General features: G+C 40.0%; 1 protein-coding gene across 6 annotated transcripts in view; it reads left to right on the top strand.

The window, feature by feature from the left end:
- The window catches only part of LOC124723085, a 75,257-nt gene that overhangs the window by 43,149 nt on the left and 5,731 nt on the right, over nucleotides 1-26,377 (top strand). The window contains exons 1-3 of one of the 6 annotated variants that reach the window (XM_047248262.1): nucleotides 168-226; nucleotides 19,153-19,341; nucleotides 20,000-20,184. The exons of 3 other annotated variants lie outside the window; for them this stretch is intronic. In XM_047248262.1, the coding sequence (XP_047104218.1) occupies nucleotides 20,017-20,184 (168 nt within the window). In that variant the 5' untranslated portion in view covers nucleotides 168-226; nucleotides 19,153-19,341; nucleotides 20,000-20,016. Of the gene's footprint in view, nucleotides 1-167; nucleotides 227-18,639; nucleotides 19,342-19,999; nucleotides 20,185-26,377 lie in introns of those variants that run through there. 2 more of the 6 variants (XM_047248263.1, XM_047248261.1) reach the window with 2 other exon arrangements.

The following is a 26,377-nucleotide window of genomic DNA, read 5'->3' as shown; positions in this document are numbered from 1 at the left end:
TGGTGCTGATGAGGTCGACACCAGCATCGATATACGTTTGTCTCTAGACTTTGAGCATCGTCTTTGGATGCTAATCTAAGATTATCTTTGCTCTCTTCTGCCATAGGCAGTTCTTTGCAAGCCTTGCTTGTGTAAAGAGGTGAATAAATGAACTACTGTTAAAAAGGTGTTGTTTGGTGTAACTGACCCGAACATCCACCTTACATTTATGGGACATAACTGAGAGGTCAGTTCCTGCACAAAATTCTGCACTGGCAACAGATATGCAATTATGGATGGCTACAGAGGCAGCATGGCTCAATATTTCTGCAGGGGACTTCCAGTGACTTGTTGAGTCCATGCCACATTGAGTTTTTGCACTACATTGGGTAAAAGAAGGTCCGACACAATATTAGGAGGTATCGCATGACTTTTGTCACCTCAGCGTGTATCACTAAGGACACTATTTATTAAGCTGTAACAACTTTTTACAATTCTGTTTGAAATTTGATCAACCCCACAAGAGCTTACGTTTTAATAATTTTTATACTTGTATTAATTCCAGTGAAGGATGGTGGTGCTACTTCTAGTTGCGTATAGTTTTGTGGAATGACATCTTCAATACATTCTCTTGCCTTTTCAATTGCATTATTTAATCTGATATTTGCTGCTACATCTAGAAAATTATTATTGCAAGTACTTGGAACTTGTGAATTATTGTTCACAAAATTGTGATTTAGTTTAATTTTTATTGAATCTTGTACACTGACTGGCTGCCCTGTCTCCCATTCATCAGTGTCCCATATAGTTTTAATCTTATTATCTGCATTAGTTATTTCTGCCAGGACATAAATACTTCTTGACAGTTTAATGTCTTTCCTTAAAATACTACAGCATTTTTGTAGTATGCAAGTAATGTTGGTTCTTGATTTACTCTGCCTTTTACATAAATTTCCTTCTCCCTCTTACATGAGATTTTAATTCACTTAAATTATCCAGAGCTTACTTTTTTTATCTTCTGGATAATTTTTTAGGAAAGCAACATCCAAATATTGAGACAAATTTACTATGGAATAAACTGAATTTGACATTAGTGCCTTTTTCTACATATATCTCATCCCATACCATCCCTTTTAACTTACTCTTAGAACATTTTATCCTGTTCTCATTAATAAGTCTCACTCCTCCGTATGAACATGCCTCAGAGGTGTAAGATGCCATACTGTTTATTTTGATTAATTGTGCATCGTAATCAGATAGTCCATTAGCAACTGGGTACACATTGTTTCAGCCTGGGCAATGTCTATACAAATGTTATCAATCAGTGTCATATTACTTTGCTGTCCACAAATTGGAAAACTGACTATTGAAATTAGATTGAAACAACCAAATAGTAAATCTAGTTAATTTTTCCTGTCTGTATCTTTTAAGAAATCTACAATGAAATCCCCACAAACTACTAACTGTTTCTTCTTCTCTGACAGGTAGCTCAATAATGCATCTAGATTTCTCAGAAATAGCTCATAGTTTCCTACATGGAATCTGTAGATTGTTACAATTGTCAGAGAAGTAGTCTTCAGTAACAAACCACAAGCAACCATTTCTAAGTTCTGATAAATATAAAAACTATTTGTTTCAATATTTTTGATTTTGTGTCCAACTTTTACATATTTTGCAAATCTTCCTTTTTCCATGTTAATTCTACACAAAATTGATGCAAGCCCATAATCCCTGGTATTTAAGCCTGTCCCCTGGTCCATAATTATTGTCTCTGGCAGCCCAAACTGCAATATGCAGTGTGACCAGGCTCAAGTGACCATGACCACCTGTTGGTCTGGCATCAACACCATCTTCATGCAGCAATAAAAATGGTCTACTATGGTTGGCACAAAAGAATTACCTGCTGGTGTTTGACTGAATGGGCCTAACACATTCACCTCAATGAAACTGGATGGCTTCATTGTTTCTGGCAGACTCTGTGATAGTACCTGTTTCTTATTCAAATCTGTTCACTGTGCCCAATCTACACAATTTCTGACACATTGGTTGACATCACCATTGCTTTCCTTCCACCAGTACTTTTCACCACCCTCTGATTCAGTGCTCAGCGTCCCCCATAGCCTGATAAAATGTGATCACACATTTCACATATTACTTCTAGCTTCAACTTGGCTAACACCACAAATCATAGTCCTACTTTTGTTTCTGTAGATGATAATCTGTCATGCATGCTAAAAACTGCTGTTGCTTGCTGTACTGCTTACAATCTTTATCAGCACTCTGTGTAGCTTGCCATTCCACAAGGCCCTGGACTAGTGCCTACACTACAGCTATTTTTCCTCTTAGCATTTCCATGCTTCTTCCCTGGCTTGTGGATTACTTCATACTCAGATTCACTGAGTTTTATGTCCACTTCGTCTATGTAATGGGTAGGTCCTCCAAACATAGTAACCACCTCAGAGCAGCATGGTCCATCCCTACATTGAACTTCCTCCTATACAGGTAAAACTGAAAGTACCTCACTCCATATACCAAGCTAAGCATCTTTCTCTCCACCATGTTCAACTGTCTTGATGCAAAGCCAAATGGGTGTTATTGACCATTGACCTCCTGCCCAAAAACACACCCAAGAGCATGATTTAATGCTTCACATAATATCAACTTCTTTTGAAAGTCTGGGAACACCAGCACTGGAGTGAATGTTAACACATCTTTCAATTTGACATGTTCCTCGTCATTCCTCTGGCTGTACAAACTTAAATCCCTTCTACAACAACTGTTTAAGAGGTCCAACAATATCCACAGACCACTTCACAAACTTCTTATAATAATTCACGAGACCATGTAAAGATTTCAACTCCTTGGTTATTCATGATACCAGAAACTCTTGCACCACTTATATTAAGCTCAGATCTGTTCTCACGTCATTCTTACTAATTATATGGCCCACATAGTTAGCCTCCTCCAGGCCAAAGTGACATGCTGTGCTGAGTGACAAGCAGGCTGCTTGTAATCTCTAGAATGTTTCCCTTGGACATTGTATTTGCTCTTACATATGTCTTGAAAAGACAGTTATATGCTCAAGATATATGACACATTGATGAGGCTTCAGTTCTTTCAGCATTCCACCCAGCAAGTGATGGAATGCTACCAGTGCATTTTTCAATCCAAAGGGCATCCTTATATATTGATAGTGTCCACAAGATGCTGAAAACACCAATTTTGGTCTATCTTACAAAGCAGCTTCCAAATGATGGTATCCACTCTTCAAGTCCATTGTTGAGAAATATTGCGTTTAGCCTAGGTTATCTATCATATCGGCCGGAGTGGCCGCACGGTTCTAGGCGCTACAGTCTGGAACCGAGTGACCGCTACGGTCGCAGGTTCGAATCCTGCCTCGGGCATGGATGTGTGTGATGTCCTTAGGTTAGTTAGGTTTAATTAGTTCTAAGTTCTAGGCAACTGATGACCTCAGAAGTTAAGTCGCATAGTGCTCAGAGCCATTTGAACCATCTATCATATCCGTGATGTTTGGAATTGGGTAGGCATCTGCAGTAGTTTTACTATTCAAATGGTAGTAATTGCAACAAAACCAATACTTCTTTGACCCATGCATAGACTCTTGGGCAAAATCACAATTCCTGCCCTCCCTCCCCCCAGAGGCTACTACTCTCTTCTATAATTCCATCAGCCAACTGTTGATTTATATATTCCTCCATAACTGGTTGCAGTGATCATGGTATTTCCATGGCCTCCAACACACTGGTGCTTTGTTCCCTGTCAGAATCCTGTGTTGTGTTATTGGTGTAGCAGGCAATGGCTCTTGTGGAAAAAACAAATCCTGAAATTCTAGCAGTGGGTTCGCCATTTGTTCTTTCTGTCCCCTTTAAATGCTTCAATTTCTTGCAAAATGCAGTCACAGCAGGATCCTGTGCCCCATCAAAGCCAACACCCCCTGTGTGGCAATCTTCCTCAGTCAAAATCTCTAGTGTAGCAATAATGTTCCCTTTAACAACTTAACTTCTTCAGCACCAAAGTTATCCACATTGACGGGTACTACTTTGCCTCTGTCCTTCTCTTGCATGTGTACGAGACTACATGTTACCAAACAACACGTACAGGTTCAGGGGGAATTGGCCACCATCCGTAAACAGCTGGAAGCTGTGTTGGCTGTGGCCGACTGGCTCCAGGCTGTTGCCCTGGGCCGCGGTAACAATGGGACACCCGAGGCAAGCACTTTGGCACCTCTGGAACCTATAGCATTGTCTGGGATCTCTGATGCCACTGCGCCCTCAGATTCGCATGTCCCTGCCAGTCGTCACTTGCCTGATGGTGACTGGTGAACCATAGTGGGGTCGCGAATCCCTGGGCAGAAGGGGAAAGTTGATGCTGGCCACAGGGCTGTACCCTTACATGTCCATAACAGGTTTGTGGTGCTGCCCACTGCTGAAAGTACTTCTGAGCCAGCAAGGGTGGCCTTGCCTGTTGCAGCAGTGGCCGGTTTTCCTGAGAGGTCCAGACAAGTGCATAGGGTGGGATTACTTGTCATTGGGAGCTCCAATGTTAGGCAGATGATGGAGCCCCTTAGGGATATGGCAGCTAAGGATCGGAAGAAAGCCAATGTGCACTCTGTGTGCATAGCAGGAAGAGTCATCCAAGATGTGGAAAGGGTCCTTCCAGATGCCATGAAGGGTACAGGGTGCGGCCAACTGCAGGTGGTGGCTCATGTCAGCACTAATGACATGTGTTGCTATGGATTGGAAGAGATTCTCTCTGCTCTCCAGCGGCTATCTGAGTTGGTGAAGACTGTCAGTCTTGCTAGCAAGATGAAGGCAGAGCTCACAATTTGCAGCATCATCGACAGGACTGATTGTGGAACTTTGGTACAGAGCCAAGTGGAGGGTCTGAATCAGAGGCTCAGATGGTTCTGCGACCGTGTAGGCTGCAGATTCCTCGACTTGCGCCATAGGGTGGTGGGGTTTTGAATTCCGCTAAATAGGTCAGGTGTCCACTACACACAGGAGGCGGCTACATGGGTACCAGGGGCTGTGTGGCATGGACTGGGCGGTTTTTTAGGTTAGACAGTCTTGGGAAAGATCAAAAAGGGCTCCAGTCTCAAAGCGTACAGGGCAAAGAAACGACGAGGATCGACCAAGCAACAGTCAGTATTGCAGTTGTAAATTGTCATAGCTGTGTTGGAAAAGTACCAGAGCTTCAAGCACTGAAGCTGAAGCTGAAATCTTTATAGGAACAGAAAGCTGGCTAAAGCCAGAGATAAATTCTGCTGAAATTTTTACAGAGGCACAAACTGTGTTCAGAAATGATACATTAAATAAAGTAGGTGGTGGTGTGTTTGTGTCTGTTGGTAGTTGTTTATCTTGTAGTGAAGTTCAAATAGTTAGTTTCTGCGAATTACTATGGGTAGAGGTTATACTCAACAGCCGTACCAAAATAATAATTGGCTCCTTCTATCGAACCCCAACTCAGATGATATAATATCTGAATGCTTCAAAGAAAACTTGAATCTTATTACAAATAAGTACCCCAGTCATACAGTTATAATTGGTGCAGGCTTCAATCTACACTTGATTTGTTGGCGGAAATACATGTTCACAGCTGGTGGTAGACAGAAAACATCTTCCAAAATTGTATTAAATGCTTTCTCTGAGAATTACTTTGAACAATTAGTTCATGAGCCCACACGAATTGTAAATGGTTTCGAAAACACACTTGACCTCTTAGCCACAAATAATCCTGATCTAACAGAGAGCGTCATGATGAAAACAGGGATTAGTGAACACAAGGTCATTGTAGCAAGGCTCAAACCATATCAGCCAAAACCACTAAAAATAAACGCAAAATATATCTGTTTAAAACAGCAGATAAAAATTTGGTTGATGCCTTCCTAAGAGAGAGTCTCCATTCCTTCCAAGCTAATTATGTTAAGTGCAGACCTGATATGGCTCAAATTCAAAGATATAGTATCAACAGCAGTAGATAGATTCATACCGCATAAGTTAATAAGAGATGGGACTGATCCACCATGGTACACAAAACATGTCAGAACACTGTTGCAGAAGCAACAAAAAAAGCATACCAAATTCAGAAGAACACAAAATCTCCAAGATTGGCTAAGTTTCACAGAAGCTCAAAATTTAGTGCGGACGTCGATGCGAGATGCTTTTAATAGTTTCTACAATCTATGTTTCTACAAAGTATGTTAGAAAACCCAAAGAGATTCTGGTCATATGTAAAGTACACCAGTGGCAAAAAAACAGTCAATACCGTCACTGCGCAATAGCAATGGAAATGTTACCAATGATGGTACTACTAAAGCGGAGTTACTAAATACAGTTTTTCGTAATTCCTTCACGAAATAAGATGAAGTAAATATTCCAGAATTTGAAACCAGAACAGCTGTTAGCATGAGTGACGTAAATATAGATATCTGAGGTGTTGCAAAACAACTCAAGTCACCTAAGAAAGGCAAGTCTTCCAATCCAGATGGCATACAGTCAGGTTCCTTTCAGAGTATACAGACAATATAACACCTTTCTTAGCAATCATATACAACTGCTCACTTGACGAAAGGTCTGTTCCTAAAGACTGGAAAGTAGCACAGGTCACACGAATATTCAAGAAAGAAAATAGGAGTAACCCATTGAATTACAGACCCATATCACTGACCTCAATCTGCAGTAGGATTTTGGAGCATATACTGTACTTGAACATTATGAACCACCTTAAAGAAAATGGCTTATTGATACATAACCTACATGGATTCAGAAAATATTGTTCTTGTGTAACATAGCTAGCCCTTTATTCCCATGAAGTAATGAGGTCTGTCAACAAGGGATCTCAGGTCGATTCCATATTCCTAGATTTCCAGAAGGCTTTTGATACCGTTCCTCACAAGTGACTATTAATCAAATTGCGTGCATATGGAGTATCATCTCAGTTGTGTGACCGGATTCATGATTTCCTCTCAGAGAGGTCACAGTTCATAGTGATAGACAGTAAATCATCGAGTAGAACAGAAATGACATGTGGCATTCCACAAGGTAGTGTCATAGGCCCTCTGCTGTTCCTGATTTATATAAATGATCTAGGTGATAATCTGGGCAACCCCCTTAGATTGTTTGCAGATGATGCTGTAATTTGCCATCTAGTAAACTCATCAGATGATCAATTCAAATTACAAAATGATCTAGAGAGAATTTCTGCATGGTGCAAAAAGTGACAATCAGCACTAAACAAAGAAAAATGCGAGGTCGTCCACATGGGAACTAAAAGAAATCCGATAAATTTTGGGTATACGATAAATTGCATGAATCTAAGGGCTGTCAATTCGACTAAATACCTAGGAATTACAATTACAAGCAACTTAAATTGGAAAGACCACATAGATAATGTTGTGGGGAAGACAAAACAAAGACTGCGCTTTGTTGGCAGAATGCTTAGAAGATGTGACAAACCCACTAAAGAGACAGCCTACATTACACTTGTCTGTCCTCTGCTGGAATATTGCTGCATGGTATGGGATCCTTACCAGGTAAGATTGATGGAGGACATCGAAAAAGTGCAAAGAAGGGCAGCTCGTTTCATGTTATCACGCAATAGGGGATGAGAGTGTCACTGATATGATATGCGAGTTGGGGTGGCAGTCACTGAAACAAAGGTGGTTTTCTTTGTGGCGAGATCTATTTATGAAATTTCTATTACCAATTTTCTCTTCTGAATGCAAAAATATTTTGTTGACACCCACCTACAGAGGGAGAAATGATCATCAAAATAAAATAAGAGAAATCAGAGCTTGAACAGAAAGATTTAGGTGTTCCTTTTTCCTATGTGCCATTCGAGAGTGGAGTGGTAGAGAAGTAGTATGAAAATGGTCCGATGAACCCTCTGCCAGGTACTTAAGTATGAATTGCAGAGTAACCATGTAGATGTAGATGTGGATGTGAACAACATGCTGCATCCAATATCTCACTATCCTCCAATGGTTATATTACATGTAACATATCAACTCATAACGCAGGCCCCAAATTCACCTGTAGCAACTTTCCAGTGCCTACTGACACACAATCATGTAAATCATGCCTTCATCTCATTGCTTGCACTTGATTGTTTTGTACACGAGAAATTCCTTGTGGCAAATCAACATTGACAACAGTTTCCCCTAGCCAGAACATTTTCCCACTAAGTTCCACTATATGTCATCAAAGGTCAATTATGGCATGACGTTGATGTAGAAAGTTTAGTCCCAGGATCATGCTATAGCCCTGACTGAAATGAGACAGCACTTCCACATATTGTCTAAACCTGGTTACTTGGAATGAAAAATTCACTCTTACTCACTCTAATGTTCGTATATCACTATCCTCCACCACAGCAAATTGTAACATGGTGGATTCACCTCTTACACTCTCTTGAGGCCACTGACATGTGTGTCCCTGTGTCCAACAAAATTTTATATTTTGTGCCATCTATCACACCCATTGTGGCACATTCAACCTCTGCATTTGTTCTTACTGAATGTATTTTTACCAGGAACTTCTGTCAGAGTTCTGGGATTTCCTCTTAAGTTTAATGGACCATTTCTTCCCCCTGGACCATTTCTACCATCACTCTCGTATCACTGTCAATGACCTACACCTCCCGTACTACCATTCCCATTAAAATGTTGGCCATCTCTGTTATCTCCATGACTCCTTCTTTGCTGGTAGCACTGCCTCTTTATGTGTCCTATGGCTCCACAATTAAAACATTATACATCCGATTTCAATTCGATTTATTGCTTGTAACATGTAATATTAAATGCATGTGTGTTTTCAACTAAGAATAAAGTTTTTAAAATTATATTTTTTTTCATTGTAAATCATGATAAATTCAAGTTATAAGGGCATTTTTGGTTAATCCACTGCTTGACTCGCTTTTTAAAAGTATCCCGTGTCGATATCTTAACTTCATTTGGAAGCAAGTTATTAAAAACAGCTCCTTTGACATACGGGCTTTTTGCTATTAAAGTTAATCTTCTGTTACCCATATGAGAATCTTTTCTATGACTTCTTTCACAGTTGTGAGTATTCATGTTTCTTTTTGTGATCTTAGTGTCTTCTTTCACTACTATTATAGTTTCTAGTATATACATGCCATAAACTGTGAGAATATAGTGTCTAATGAATAGGGGTTTGCAAGAAGTTCCTGGTTTTACTTTTGCTATAATCCTCAAGGCTCACTTCTGCAGTATGAAACTCATATTAGTTTGGCATGTTGCACCCCACAGTACTATTCCATTAGACAAGAAAGGATATGCTAACCCATAATATACAGTCCTTAGGCTTTTAGAATTGAGATATGGTGATAATCTTCTTAATACATATAGAATGGGAGTTATATTTTTTTACAGACATAATCAGCTTGCTGCTTCCATGGAAGTTGATCATCTATGCATAAACACAAGAATTTACAATCTGTAGAGGTTTCTGGTAGATTTTCATCAATCACAGTATTTTGTCTGTTTGGACCACTTAGTTTAAAGTGAGTAATATTAGTTTGTTTTATGTTTACTTTTAGATTCTCTCTTTCAAAATGAACTCTTGCCTTTTCAATAAAGTTATGTATTTCTTCAACTAGGCTGGGCTCATTGTCTGCATAGCAGACACCAGATGTATCATCTGCATACATAGTGATCAGTTGCTTATGGTCAAGGGACCTTGGGAAATCATTTACATACTGGGTAGCATATGAATAAGAGTGGACCTAAAATAGAGCCCTGAAGAACACCAAAATTTATATTTCTTATACTAGACCTTCTCCTCTCCAGTATTTCTCCATTAGAGTACATAATCTCCATGCACTGTTGTCTAGCCTTTAAATATGTTTCTAGCAATTGCATGAGTTTTCCAGTGACACCACTCTTCGCAATTTTTGATAAGTGTGTGTCACAATGTACTCTATCAAGAGCCCTTGAGAGGTCCAGGAATACTCCTGCTGCTTGGGATTTTTCATTTATTTTTTCAAGTACATTTTGGACAAATTGTACTGCTGCTGACATGGTACTTCGACCTCTTCTGAAACCATGCTGGAAATCACTTAATACGTCAGCATTGTTGTAATGTTCCAAGATTTTTTTTAAATATTGTTTTCTCTATCAGTTTGCTGAAAGTTGAGATTAGGGCAATGGGTCTATAGTTCTGTACATGCTTTATTTCCCCCTTTTTGTGTATTGATTTCGCTATTCTTTTATTTATTTATTTGGTCCTGTTGATTACATATTATACAGTCAGTGTACAAGTAATATAGGACAGACAGTTTCAACTTGTCAGGGAATATACCATCTTCGAGAACACAGTTTATTAGGTGACCTAGTGGTTTCATTAGTTCGTGTTTATATTTCTTCAATAGATACGGAAAAATTTCATCAAATCCTGCTGATTTTTTGTTTCTGAGGTTATCAGTATGCTGCAGAATGTCATATGTGCTTACTGCGGGTAGTGTACTGCAGTTCTGTTTGTTACAGGACTCAAATGAGTGCTGTATATCCTGTTTCATAGATACATCATTTTAAACAGTATCTATGCAGGAATTATTAAAAATATTGCTGACTAGAAGAGGACCAGAGATATCTTTGTTATTCACAGATAATTGTACATTATTAATTTTAGTTTCTGTTTCATTGTTTCTGAAACAGCAAATCTTTGAAACATTATCTGAAACTCATATCTGTTGGATGATTCTTTCTGATTGTAGTCTCCTGACTTGTTTGTGGTACTTGTATTTGTACTGCTTGTGGAGTTCTTTATGTAACTCTGAGTTATACATGTTTTCCATTTTTCTTTCAGATCTTTTGTTTTAAAATCTAATGGTACAGGTTTTTATTTTAAAGGTTGATTTTTCTGGATACTCGCTTTTTTAATGGCATGGTTCTATTTAAGTGTTCAGTCATAATTTCTGTGAACATGTTCCATTTACTGTTGACCCCAATGGGTGTCACAATTGATTCCCATGATTCCTGGCTTAAACTGTGTCTTAGTGTAGCAATGTTGTTTGCAGATAATATTCACCTGTGCCTGTACATTTTTCTTGGTTTGAATTTGGTATTACATTTTAGCACTAGTGTTTGGCCTAAATGATCTGAGAGGTGACTATATATTATGTAAGTTGAGATTATGTGGTCATAATTTGTGATAACATGACCCATTGAACTACTGTGTGTGTTAGCTATTCTGGTGGGTACTAGTCCAAAAAGATCTTTAGCCCCATAAGACAGGATAAAATCTGTAAAACGTTTGCTTTCCTGACCATCATGTTCAGATCTCCCAGTATGAATAGATTTACACTTCTACAGCCTGACATTAATTTACTTAAAACTCCATCAAGTGATTTCAGAAAAGCATCAAAGTTTCCACAGAGGGATCTATATACACCTATGACACAGAAAGGAGCAGTGCAAAATGTGATTTTAAGAATTTCAATTTCAAAATCTTCATCAACACGGAAATTGTTCCCCCATAGCACTTTTTCTGTGGTGGTTAAGAACTTACATTTTCTTGATTATCTGGCAACACCACCACCTTTATTGTGTCTTCTGCAGTAGAATGTAGCCAGGTTGTAGCCTTCTAATTTGCAATATTGAATGTTGTTCACTATTTTCTGGTGTTCTGTAACTATTACTACATGTGAAGATAGTCCTGTGATAAATGATTTACAAGCATCTCTTTTGTTTCCTAAACCCTGTACATTATAATGAAAAAATTTCTTCATATTTACAGTGCTAACCTAATCCCTTCATGGAGGTCTTTAGGTGACCCTGTGTACATCTCGGTGGCAAACCTCTCAGAAAAGCATTAAGTGTGTCTTGCTTGGCCTCCTGCAGCACCACTTTGTTCACCTCCTAATTCTGCGACAATTCACAGGTGTGAACATTCAAAACCCTAATCCCAGCTAATCCCAGTGATGAATTCAGGGGGTAGCCCGGGGGAGAAAAGTCCCCCCCCCCCCCCCCCCGGAAATTGGAAATTCCCAACCCCACCCCCCCACCCCCCCCAAGAAATTCATATCTATAGTTGTGGTGAAACATAAAAATTATCACCTGGTCTGTTAACTTGTACCATTGTGACAAAATTTAAACTACGCCAGCTGCTGTTGCTAACGAAGTTTGGAGTCAACTATGGAGAAGTTGTGATGACATGCAGTTTTTACAAGCAAAATGAATGTGTAACACAATAGGTGACGGCTGGATCCCTATAGTTTGGTTTCGTTACTGATCGGTTTGGTTTGGAACACTTAGCGTCAATTGTTCTGTTTTTATTATTATTATTATTATTCTTTATTTTCTCAGACATTATGTCTGGTCAAAAATGGAAAGTGATGCGGACCTTGATCAAGCATGACTTCCTTTTAACTGTACGGTATATGTTACATTGCATTTAGGAACTTTCCGGTAATTGAACATGTATCAATAATTACAGATTTCTGTAGTTGTATATATAAGTTTGGATGTAGCTGTATTGCGTTGATGTACTGGTGGATATTGTGTGGTATGACTCCTGTAGTTGATAGTATAATTGGTATAATGTCAACTTTATCCTGATGCCACATATCCTTGACTTCCTCAGCCAGTTGGATGTATTTTTCAATTTTTTCTCCTGTTTTCTTTTGTATATTTGTTGTATTGTGTATGGATATTTCAATTAGTTGTGTTAGCTTCTTCTTTTTATTGGTGAGTATGATGTCAGGTTTGTTATGTGCTGTTGTTTTATCTGTTATAATGGTTCTGTTCCAGTATAATTTGTATTCATCATTCTCCAGTACATTTTGTGGTGCATACTTGTATGTGGGAACATGTTGTTTTATAAGTTCATGTTGTAAGGCAAGCTGTTGATGTATTATTTTTGCTACATTGTCATGTCTTCTGGGGTATTCTGTATTTGCTAGTATTGTACATCTGCTTGTGATGTGATCAACTGTTTCTATTTGTTGTTTGCAAAGTCTGCATTTATCTGTTGTGGTATTGGGATCTTTAATAATATGCTTGCTGTAATATCTGGTGTTTATTGTTTGATCCTGTATTGCAATCATGAATCCTTCTGTCTCACTGTATATATTGCCTTTTCTTAGCCATGTGTTGGATGCGTCTTGATCGATGTGTGGCTGTGTTAGATGATACGAGTGCTTGCCATGTAGTGTTTTCTTTTTCCAATTTACTTTCTTCGTATCTGTTCATGTTATGTGATCTAAAGGGTTGTAGAAGTGGTTATGAAATTGCAGTGGTGTAGCTGATGTATTTATGTGAGTGATTGCTTTGTGTATTTTGCTAGTTTCTGCTCATTCTAGAAAGAATTTTCTTAAATTGTCTACCTGTCCATAATGTAGGTTATTTATGTCGATAAATCCCCTTCCTCCTTCCTTTCTGCTTAATGTGAATCTTTCTGTTGCTGAATGTATGTGATGTATTCTATATTTGTGGCATTGTGATCGTGTAAGTGTATTGAGTGCTTCTAGATCTGTGTTACTCCATTTCACTACTCCAAATGAGTAGGTCAATAATGGTATAGCATAAGTATTTATAGCTTTTGTCTTGTTTCTTGCTGTCAATTCTGTTTTTAGTATTTTTGTTAGTCTTCATCTATATTTTTCTTTTAGTTCTTCTTTAATATTTGTATTATCTATTCCTATTTTTTGTCTGTATCCTAAATATTTATAGGCATCTGTTTGTTCCATCGCTTCTATGCAGTCGCTGTCGTTATCCAATATCTAATCTTCTTGTTTAGTGTGTTTTCCCTTGACTATGCTATTTTTCTTACATTTGTCTGTTCCAAAAGCCATATTTATATCATTGCTGAATACTTCTGTTATCTTTAGTAATTGGTTGAGTTGTTGATTTGTTGCTGCCAGTAGTTTTAGATCATCCATGTATAGCAGATGTGTGATTTTGTGTGGGTATGTTCCAGTAATATTGTATCCATAATTTGTATTATTTAGCATGTTGGATAGTGGGTTCAGAGCAAGGCAGAACCAGAAAGGACTTAATGAGTCTCCTTGGTATATTCCACGCTTAATCTGTATTGGCTGTGATGTGATATTATTTGAATTTGTTTGGATATTAAGTGTGGTTTTCCAATTTTTCATTACTATGTTTAGGAACTGTATCAATTTAGGATCTACTTTGTATATTTCCAATATTTGTAGTAACCATGAGTGGGGTACACTATCAAAAGCTTTTTGGTAATCAATGTATGCATAGTGTAGCGACCTTTGTTTAGTTTTAGCTTGATATGTCACCTCTGCATCTATTATCAGTTGCTCTTTACATCCTCGTGCTCCTTTGCAACAGCCTTTTTGTTCTTCATTTATAATTTTGTTCTGTGTTGTATGTGTCATTAATTTCTGTGTAATGACTGAAGTTAATATTTTGTATATTGTTGGTACGCATGTTATGGGGCGATATTTAGCTGGGTTTGTTGTGTCTGCTTGATCTTTAGGTTTCAGATAAGTTATTCCATGTGGAACTGTATCAGGGAATGTGTATGGGTCTGCAATGTAACTGTTAAATAATTTAGTTAGATGTGAATGTGTTGAGGTGGAACTTCTTTAGCCAGAAATTTGCTATTTTATCTTTTCCAGGGGCTTTCCAATTGTGAGTAGAATTAATTGCTCGGGTGACTTCATGTTGCAAAATTATCACTTCAGGCATTTGTGGTATCATCTTGCATGTGTCTATTTCTGCTAGTATCCACCGTGCATGCCTGTTATATTGTACCAGGTTTGGCCATATGTTGCTCCAGAAGTGTTCCATGTCTGTTATGTTTGGTGGATTGTCTATTTTAATGTGTGTGTTATCTATTGTCTGGTAAAATTTCTTTTGGTTTGTGTTGAATGTTTGGTTTTGTTTCCTTCTATTTTCACTTTTTTTTTGTCATTTGCCCAATGCTTGTAATTTCTGCTTCTTTTCATCTAATTGCTCTATCGCTTCTTGTTGTGAGGTTTTACCTAACCTTTTTCGTTTTTTTTCTGACATTTCATTCCTTATAAATTGTGTTAGCTGTCCGATGTCTTTTCTCAGTTTTTCTATTCTGATCTGTAGCCTGTGTTGCCATGCTGGTTTTGTGGGTTTCTTCTGTGTGTTGGTTGGTTCTGATCTCTGCCTAGTGTGTATATTTAGTGTAGTGAGTGCTCCTATATAAACCAGTAGTTGTAACTCTTCCATAGTTGTATTTTCACTTATTTTGTTGTGTATGATTGTGTTGATAGTTGTTATTGTTGTTTCGACTTGTAAGTTATTTGGTGGTCTATGCAAGAACGGTCTAATGCCTGTATTTGTGTCTTTGTATTCTATATATGTTAGCTGAAATTTTTCTTCTATATCTAACATGTGTGTCACTTCGTGTTTTATTTGTGCTTGTTCTGGTGACTGTCTTAAGATGTCATTTTCCTCTGATTGTTTAATTGATGCGTGGTGTTCTTTGTTTGTTTGCTATGGGATGTTTGAGACCATTACTGTATTTTCTTCTTCTTCTGATTGCACATTATTTTGTTCCAGTATTTGTTGTACTTGTTGTTTGAGGTTTTCTAATTCTGACTGGGGTATCCTGTTATTTTTTATTATTACACGGATCTGATCAGCTAGTCGTTGTTCTCTTAAAAATTTTAATTCTGGGTATCTGGTAATAAATGTTGTGTATACTTGTGATCTGTATCCAGTTGTGTTGGTTCCTAAGTTTGTTGCTTGGTAATAACAGAACATGAGGTGTCGGTTAACTTCATCTGACCATCTCATCCTCTGTCTTTGTTTTCCTTCTAGAGTGGTTGCAGGAAGCATATCCTGCAAAACATCTCTATTTGGATTTAAATCATTTTCCATGTGGCTAGCAGTGTCGTTACCATTGTGGACGGGCATAGGGTTCAAGCGTCGTCCCTGACCATGACAGCACTTGTCCGAGGCTTCATTAGTTCTGCCCTGAACCAACTAATCACACTAAAAGGGGGGTTAGCACTATTAGTGGTTTGTTCTTTTCGTCACCTTTTACGACTGGCAGAACATACCGGAGGCCTATTCTTCTTATTATTATTGCCAACACCAACAAATTAGCAGTTGCTGTATAATAAGTGTGCGATAAAGCTAAGCGTTGCAAGGTGTGTTGGCAACGCCGATTGCGGAATAAGTCAGCCTTTCCTCTCTCATGTCTTCCCTCACCACACCTGCAATCAGCCTAAAGTGTAAGCTAATCCCTTAGCTAGGCAGCCCACCCTCACTGTGAACTTTATTCTTATCTACCACTCGTATCTATACTTTATTTGCCCTTAGATTAAACCTGATCTCGCAAAACACATCCCCGGGTATTGATACGGAATTGGAAGTAGCATCTGACATTATAATAGATTGTTTCAGTTTTTTTATTGCATTACTGGGAATATTTCCAAGATTTAATAGCTATATAAATTTTTCCTAATCAATGAGTCCAAAGCTCAAACCAAATATTTGTGTACACTTGACAATGATTTTCGCAGCATCAGTGGGGATACACAATTTTTGCCTAGAGAAGTGGTACATTCCACCATGAGTGAGACATTTGGCAATGCTGCTCTACGAGTATAATCTAAGCTTTCATTGTTGTACAAAAACTCAATGCATTGTTGAAACTGTTGTAAGGTTGTAACAGTCAGTTGACAGGTTACTACGGAAATGTGATGTGGTCATGTAGTGTACTATATGCAGTCTTCATCAGTTTATAACATAAAAAGAAGTGTTAGTGCTGAAATACAATGTTGAAGCAACAAACTTTAATTTTTTTTCTTTTCTAATAAAAGACAGTGTATTGCAAAAGACAAAGACGAGTGTGAGGCTACTGAAAGAAGTGCTAGTGATTGTGACGATGAATTGCATAGGTCTACCAAGTCTTCAGTTTCCCTTCCACAGTTTTTAAACAATAAATGTTCTATTTCTGGCCCATCCGTAAATTGCAGTTCTAAACAAAGTATTGAACGCGAGATTAAGTATCAGCAAAAATGGGAGTGTAAGTACAATTGGTTGTACTTTGGCCATGAGCAGGGTGGGGCTTTCTGCAAATCATGTGAAATGCATTTAAAAAACGATATCGAAGCTCTACAGAAAACATTTCTGAACTTTTCACTAAATTTAGAAAAGCTACCGGAAGCACGGGAAAACTTGAAAAGCACGCCAACTCAGAAAAACATGCAAGAGCCGTTGCACTTGAAAATTGTAGATTACAGGGATTAAACGCTCCAATTCATACACACATATTTAAACAAAATGAAAATGAAAAAGCTTTAAACCGTCAAGCATTGTCATCATTAATTCGAAGTCTGTATTTCCTTAGTGTCTGCCCCCGGTAGCTGAGTGGTCAGCGTGACAGAATGTCAATCCTAAGGGCCTGGGTTTGATTCCCGGCTGGGTCAGAGATTTTCTCCGCTGAGGGACTGGGTGTTGTGTTGTCCTTATCATCATCATTTCATCCCAATCGACGCACAAGTCGCCGATGTGGCGTCAAATCAAAAGACTTGCACCCGGCAAATGGTCTACCTGACAGGAGGCCCTAGTCACACGACATTTATTTTATTTATTTCCTTAGTAAGGAAGAAATACCCCACACAACAAAATATGAACCTCTAATTCGTAAGGTAGTACTGAAAAGCGACATTACCCTTGAAAAGTGGTTAAAATTTCAGAACAAAAGATCCACATATCTTAGTAAGTATATTGCATCAGAATTGTTGACTTGTTTGGGAAAGTCTTTAGACTTTCAAGATGAAACACTTCTACATGACAAATATTTTTCATTAATAGCAGACGAATCTACAAATGTTTCCAACCAAACTGAACTGTCTTTAGTAGTTCGATATGTTGCTCCGTCTCCATCGTTTGAAGTGAAGGAAAGGTTTTTGTGTCTCATTGAGTTGAAAAGCACTTCAGCTGATCCATATATACAGCAGTTGATACTGAACTAAATAAAAGAAAACTTTCTTACGACAGATTATTATCTTGTTCTTTCGACGGTGCTGCGAATTTTAGTGGTTCTATCTCAGGAGTCCACGCTCGGTTGTCGGAGAGGAAGGGCCATAAGCTACCATACATTCACTGTAGAGCACATGTTTTGTCAATTGCTTCCACCAACTCTAGGAATAAACACCCCATTATAAAATCACATTACATGTTGTTAAAGACATTTATAAACTTTTTCATGGTTCTTCCATACGAGAAAATGTTTTGCATGAAATTCAGTGTGCTTTAGAGCAACCTGTTTTAAAAATACCCAAAGCTGTTGACATCTGATGGTTAAGTACCTATCGCACAGTTCATGCTATTTTCCTAACCTACAAGTCCATTATAATGGCATGTGAAGGTATACACAAGGACGGTGCGGATTTAACAAGTTCAGCTGGATGAATCTTGTTAGAAATGATGAATTCCAATTTCATTGTAGGATTAGTGATTTTACGATTTTAAACATGGCTGCAGCAGCAACTGTTAAAATTCTTCACAATAAAAGGATGACAGCCAAAAACAGTTGCAGGATAAAATTTTTTATTAAAACTGTTTTTGGCTGTCATCCTTTTAGTGATTTTAGACGATACGTTAAATGCAGTCTCAAACTTATGTAAAGTTTTGCAGAGACAAGCACTTAACATTTTGCAAATCCCTCTACTTGTTTCTGGAAGTCTGGAACATTTAAGACACATCGACTGTGTTGGTGACTGCGATGGACATAGTGCAGAAAATGAAACTCTTAATAAAATTAAAAAACTGCAGGAGGACACAACATAAGTTAAAAGTGTGCTATTCACGAATGAAGAGGAGTACATTCAAGCTACGAAAAGCACAAGGAAATTTGTTAAAAGTATGATTGATGAAACTGAGCAACAGTTTGTTGAGAAGGCAATAAAAGTGATAGAACTAAGTGCATATTTTGAAAGTTTTAAAAAATTTCTAGTGTTTAGTGATAATGATTGTAAAGAACTGTGCTTGATTTTGGGACTTACAAATGTCGACACTGTTATTGCAGACTTGCATTCGTTTAGGTACGTTGTTAGTAATAAATTAGACGATACGTCTTCTGATGTTGCTTCATTCATTCTGAGAGTCGACATTGGCTACGAAGCACTACGGACACTCGCTGAATCTGTACTGTGCATTTCCATTTCGACTTGCAGATTGGAAAGGTCATTTAGTACAATGAACAGAGCGATGACAAAATTAAGGAATAGGATGGGTCAGGAAATGCTCCAAGCTTGTGTGAAGATTTCAACTGAAGGGGACGAGGACCCAACAGAAAGTTTTATTGATGACGTCATCAAGAGATATGCTGTAAAAAAGCCTCGACATATTAGTTTGATGTAAATGTCAGTTTTTTTTTGCATGCAATAAAATTATTTTATAATTTAATATAATTAACTTAGGCTTAGCCTAACAGCTTAGTACTTAACCTATATATTATTTAATTATATATTAGCTATTCATGAAAAATTTTAAATATTAATAGCACTGCTACATCTTTAGAATGCTATCACTTAAATTTTAAGCCTATAACTTTGGCCTCCCTCCCCTTCCCCGTCAAGCTAAATATCCCCCCTGGCTGTATTCATCACTGCCTAATCCTATTCCCAAAGTCCTCCACTACCTCATTATGCTTCCTAGACACCACAACCCACCAATCACGGGGTGGGTTGATTGGGGGGCGGGGGAGGGGGAGGGGGACATGCAGTTTATGCTCCCTGTACCATTGTTCCAACCCTTGCCATAGCTGATCAAAAGTCTCTGCATTGTGAAATGCTTCTGTGTACCTTATGAACAACTTCAATTACTTTATCAAATGCAACCATGCAATCTGCAATAACTGTTTATTTGACCAATCCACTATGCTAGCCAATGACTGGAGATCTTCTACAAACACTAACACATACTCAGACACACTACCAGAGAAAGGAGCAACCAGGTTAGCAATAGCCAGATCTCCTAGTGTCTGAGACCTCATCAATCCGTCTGTGTCTACTCCCCCAGATTCACGGATCTCAAGGATGGCGTGGCCACAGCAGCCGCCAGAGGGTATCATCACGACACCACGGGACGACCCCATGGAGATGGAGCCTCCATCTCGTCTGCCTCCTCTCATCATACCGATGGAGCTGGACCCACCCACACCGCAGCAGCCGACACCTTCCTCATCTGGTTATTGGCCTGCACAGGTGGACATGAACGCTTGTGGTCATTTTCCGGGTGATATTTCCACCAGAGCGAAGGCAGGATGGCGGGGTAGGACCAGAAACTTGATGCCCCCTGTAGCCACAGCTTCGGCTCCAGCGCAGTGTCCACCCTCCACCTCCCCCCCCCCCTCCCTCCCTCCATTGTCGTGCTCCCTACATGATGACAACTCATTGCTTTGGGAGGGAGGAATTCCGGCATGTCAGCCTGGAATGTAGCAGCAGAAAAGGCTGTGAGACAACGTCAGCCAATAGTATGCTGACTAAGACCGCATCACAACAGGAGCCGCCCCTATATGAAGGTAATATAAGCGCTGCTCCACATTAGGAGAGCTGCACTAGAAGACGAGCCGTGATCCAAACAATTTAGCTGTGACTTGTGATCTATATTAATTGCTTGCATGGAAATTGTATGTATTGATGGACATTGATTATTTGCATGTCGCCAATTGCTTGCGACACCTCTTTGTAAAAAGGCAAAGTTAAGTGTTGTCAGTTTTGTTTACTGTAATAAATTTGATTACTATGACTTACCTGAACTTTTGTCTAGCTTTCCGAGAGAACAGCTTCATATGCACCCTATATTAGATGAGTTGGCCAGACGTGACAGATGTGCAGTGGCTTCTGTCCACAGCTGCCAAAGCAGCACCCAGTGTTGCTGAGACTGACGGCCTTTGGAGACCATGGCCATTGACATCAGTAGAGCTACTTGTTGTGCTGCAGTGGAATTCTGCTCAGGGAATGTCGCCTTGGTTCTGCACACAGCCCCGGTTGTGGCATGTAGAGTATGCTGTGCATTGGATCAACCTGCTGCCCTCAGATAGGAACCTGATGACAGCTGGCACTGTGGCACCAAGTCCAACTAGAAACTCGGCATCAGTGGTGGTAGGCACGAGCAATGGGGCAGTTCCACCAAGCCACATGAAGGACTAGCAGCTATCAAAGGTGAAGCCTAGTCTTGAACCCGTTGGCTGCTGCTAGTGGTGCCCCATCATCTCGCTGTCTGGCATAACTCTGGCACTGTGGCAGTTCTGCTGGCTTCTGGTGTTTTGGAGAGGCACAGTAGTGCTACTCCTGGCATCATGGTATGAAGAGCCATTGAGTATGATGTCAGGTCATGGCTGATAGTGACTGAGAGAACTCTGATGACTCAGTGGTATTTCATTGACATCCTACATCCTCATGTGCTGCTGCTCATGTGGCAGTATTGTGGTACCATTTTTCAACAGGATAATGCTCATCCAAACAGGGCACTTGCCTCTATGGACAGTATGCATAATGCTGAAGCAGTCCCTTGGCCAGTGAGATCCCCTGCTCTGTGTCCAATAGAAAATGTGTGGGGTCAGGCTATCAAGGACCAGTTACAACAGTTGTGGCCAGCTTGCATCAGGATGGGCCGTAATGGCTTTATGTCATCCTTTGCGAGAAAACGAAAAATGCATACAGGTGAGAGGAAGTACATCATCATATTAATAAACACTGACAGCAGCAGTTTTTAAGCCAAATGTCTTCCTGTACTCATTTAATGATAACACTAACTTTTGTCATAACTACTATACATAGATACAGTTAACTCTCTTACATTTATACACTCCTGGAAATGGAAAAAAGAACACATTGACACCGGTGTGTCAGACCCACCATGCTTGCTCCAGACACTGCGAGAGGGCTGTACAAGCAATGATCACACGCACGGCACAGCAGACACACCAGGAACCGCGGTGTTGGCCGTCGAATGGCGCTAGCTGCGCTGCATTTGTGCACCGCCGCCGTCAGTGTCAGCCAGTTTGCCGTGGCATACGGAGCTCCATCGCAGTCTTTAACACTGGTAGCATGCCGCGACAGCGTGGACGTGAACCGCATGTGCAGTTGACAGACTTTGAGCGAGGGCGTATAGTGGGCATGCGGGAGGCCGGGTGGACGTACCGCCGAATTGCTCAACACGTGGGGCGTGAGGTCTCCACAGTACATTGATGTTGTCGCCAGTGGTCGGCAGAAGGTGCACGTGCCTGTCGACCTGGGACCGGACCGCAGCGACGCACGGATGCACGCCAAGACCGTAGGATCCTACGCAGTGCCGTAGGGGACCGCACCGTCACTTCCCAGCAAATTAGGGACACTGTTGCTCCTGGGGTATCGGCGAGGACCATTCGCAACCATCTCCATGAAGCTGGGCTACGGTCCCGCACACCGTTAGGCCGTCTTCCACTCATGCCCCAACATCGTGCAGCCCGCCTCCAGTGGTGTCGCGACAGGCGTGAATGGAGGGACAAATGGAGACGTGTCGTCTTCAGCGATGAGAGTCGCTTCTGCCTTGGTGCCAATGATGGTCGTATGCGTGTTTGGCGCCGTGCAGGTGAGTGCCACAATCAGGACTGCATACGACCGAGGCACACAGGGCCAACACCCGGCATCATGGTGTGGGGAGCGATCTCCTACACTGGCCGTACACCACTGGTGATCGTCGAGGGGACACTGAATAGTGCACGGTACATCCAAACTGTCATCGAACCCATTGTTCTACCATTCCTAGACCGGCAAGGGAACTTGCTGTTCCAACAGGACAATGCACGTCCGCATGTATCCCGTGCCACCCAACGTGCCCTAGAAGGTGTAAGTCAACTACCCTGGCCAGCAAGATCTCCGGATCTGTCCCCCATTGAGCATGTTTGGGACTGGATGAAGCGTCGTCTCACGTGGTCTGCACGTCCAGCACGAACGCTGGTCCAACTGAGGCGCCAGGTGGAAATGGCATGGCAAGCCGTTCCACAGGACTACATCCAGCATCTCTACAATCGTCTCCATGGGAGAATAGCAGCCTGCATTGCTGCGAAAGGTGGATATACACTGTACTAGTGCCGACATTGTGCATGCTCTGTTGCCTGTGTCTATGTGCCTGTGGTTCTGTCAGTGTGATCATGTGATGTATCTGACCCCAGGAATGTGTCAATAAAGTTTCCCCTTCCTGGGACAATGAATTCACGGTGTTCTTATTTCAATTTCCAGGAGTGTATGACTCCTGAGAGATGTGCAAGTGCATATGTCTACTGACTGCTGAGAATTTGTGGCGTTTTGTATCTGCAACTGCCAGACAGTGCCAAACTGTTTATATTAATGAGGTGTTTTACCAGCTATGCTCACACTGTCCAAGGCAATTCCAAGTTGTACTTATTTTAACTCTTTGGTATCAGTGGTTTCTACCTGAACCTCATTATTATTATTATTATTATTATTATTCTGAAGTACCAGTGCCTTTAGCAAGAAACCACCAATGCTGACACATGACAAAAATAATTACTGGTACACTGAGGTACTTCTATGAATTTAGTGCATTGTAGCAGTCACTTACAGTACTCAAAGCAACAGCATTGGTTAAAGCAGTTATTAAAACAGATCAGAAAGCAAATGCAGAGGGAGAGAATTTTATGATAATAGTTATTAAACAATGGAGTATTAGCAAAGTCCCAGAGCTCATTTGTCTTAGAAAGCAGTAACCCCTACATTATACTAGGAGCAAAATTCATTGAAACCTGAAGTAGAAAGTACAAATACAAAGGACGTTCAAAAAGTTTTGCACAGTGATCTCTAATTTTTTTTATTTTTTGCAGGAGGAGAATTAAATGTTTTGTGAACATGCTTGGAACATTTAACTACACATTGAGCCTACTCAATGTAGCCTCCATCAGCTGTGATGCATCTGGCCCAATGTCCTTTCCATGATGTAAATGCACTTTGGTAAAATTCTGGGGATTGACTTTTACACCATTGCTTGACGCAGGAACTAAGGTCTTTCTCACTATAAAATGTTTTACCGTGCATGTGGGCCTTCAGACGATGAAAGAGGTAAAAATCAGATGGGGCCAAGTGCAGACTGTAGGGAGGATGAGGAGCCATTTGCCAACCCATTTTCCTGATTTTCTCCCGTGCCATAAAGGCTGTGTGGGGTTTGGCATTGTCACAGCGTAGTCCGATGAGCTGACCCTGAAGCTATGGTCTGTGGGTCTTGATGGCATGTTGCAGCTTGTCCAATGACATACATTAACAGTCCCGGTTAATTGTAGAGCCAGGTTCCAAAAACTCAATGACAATGACACCACACTGATCCCAGAAGAGGCCATCACCTTTTGGCCTGCTGTTCATGAAAGTCTTAGTGTCTTCTTCTGAGGCGAACCCGGACGATGCCACTCCATGGTTCAGCAAAAACAAACATGTTTCTCATGGGTAATGATGCCATCCAAACACTGTTTCCACTCTTCAGTAAAGGTCTTCATGAGACCATCGCACACATTCTTCCTCATAGTTTTCATTTCTCTTGTCAATAATCTAGGCACCCAAAGTGCACAGATTTTTCTGTACTCTAGTGACTGTACCAGTGATACCACACTACCCAATGACAAACGAGTCATTTCTGCAAGCTGTCATGTCGTCACACACCGGTCATTTTGGATGATTTGATCAATGGTTTCCTTATTCACATCACTCACTGCCCTCGATGGTCTACTGCATTGTGGATTGTCCAGTAGAGAGAAATCACCTTCTTTAAACCTCTGCAACCACTGCTGGATACTGCTGTGATCCACTGTGTCCTCCCTATAAACAGGTAGCAACTTCCTGCGAATCGATGTGGCAGAGTCATCACCGATCTTGAAGAGGAACTCCATCACCAACCATCATCCCAACCTGACATCTACTTCACAGTCCATTATGGCTCACCTGTAAATAAAAGAAAATACTTTTATATGCCAACTTATAGCTAAATGTTCCAAGTATGTGCAAAAAACAAAAAATGGAGATGACTGTGCAAAACTTTTTGAACGCCCTTTGTATTTTCGACAACACATACAGCAATGACAAATTAGACTTTACAGGAGGAGAAATATTCATAGTGACAAGCAGAAACATTAGGTCCGGAGTGGTCAAAAATAAATCCAACTGCAAACTAACATGAACAAGATTAACCAGGGTCAGTTATTTCAGAGTAACAATAATGACCAGATTCAGACACATTGTTCATACAGTCATTCAAAGACAAGCTAAACTCAGTATCATGGAAATGCCGTGAGCACGCAGCAGCAGCAGCAGCAACAGGAGTAGTCGTAGTAATAGGTGATGAGTTTAATGAGCCCAGTATCAACTGGGAAGACTGCACACACAGTATTCATGGTAAGGATAAATAAAGAAAGGAAGGAAGGAATACTGGGTTTAATGTCCCATTGACATCAAGATCATTAGAGATGGAGTGTAACTTGGATTGTGTCAAGGATTGGGAAGCAAATTGGTCATGCCCTTTCAAAAGAACCATCCTAGCGTTTTCCTGGAGCAGTTTGCGGAAATCATGGAAAACCTGAATCTGGGTGGCTGGATGCAGGTTTGAACTGTCATCCTCCCAAATGCCAGTTTAGTGTGCTAGCCGCTGCACTACCTCACTCAGCAGTAAGGACAAAAAGAAATGCTAAAATACTGAATTCATTGTCTCTGATAAGTGTCTTGACCAACTTGTGCAGCAACCAACACACGTAAGAAATATTTCAGCTGTCCTGGCTACTAACAGGCCCAATATTTTTGAGTGTCACTTGTGAAAGAAGGATTAGCCACCATGGTGCTATTACTGATATCATGGTCACCAAAGGCAAAATGTCATCAGGAAATTGTTTCTGTTTGGTCAAACAGAAAATCACTAACAAATTACTTACAGGACTAATTGAGAACATTTGAGTAGCCCAGATGCGAAAGCTGCTAACTGAGTGATAAACAAAACTGAGTTAATCATGAAAAACTCATCCCATCCAAACTATGAAAGTTAAAGATCTCATTACTTTTGAAAAATAAGTAAAATAATAATTAATTACTTGAAATTAATGGCTGAAATCTGCAGTTATTTTTTATAAGTTAAAATCTCAAGAGAAATATTGACTTAGTGGTTTTCGCACTTGATTTATGCAGTTAGCTAGTTTTGCAAATGTACTGATCCAACTATGAAACAAACATTTTGTTGCAAAATCTGCTATTCAATGGTGTGTTAGGAATGACAGAAGGATGGTATTTAATTATTGCAAATTTAAACACAATACATTTTATTTCAAAGAGAAGTTGGGAAGCTCTACAAAATTGTCATATAAAAATATAAAAGTTACATTATTTTACATTGAAAAACTAACTTATTTAATGACAAAAATAG

The sequence above is a fragment of the Schistocerca piceifrons genome, chromosome X (genome assembly GCF_021461385.2).
Source record: "Schistocerca piceifrons isolate TAMUIC-IGC-003096 chromosome X, iqSchPice1.1, whole genome shotgun sequence".
NCBI lineage: Eukaryota > Metazoa > Arthropoda > Insecta > Orthoptera > Acrididae > Schistocerca > Schistocerca piceifrons.
Note: the sequence above shows the minus strand (reverse complement) of the source record. Positions and strands in the feature narration are given on the sequence as shown.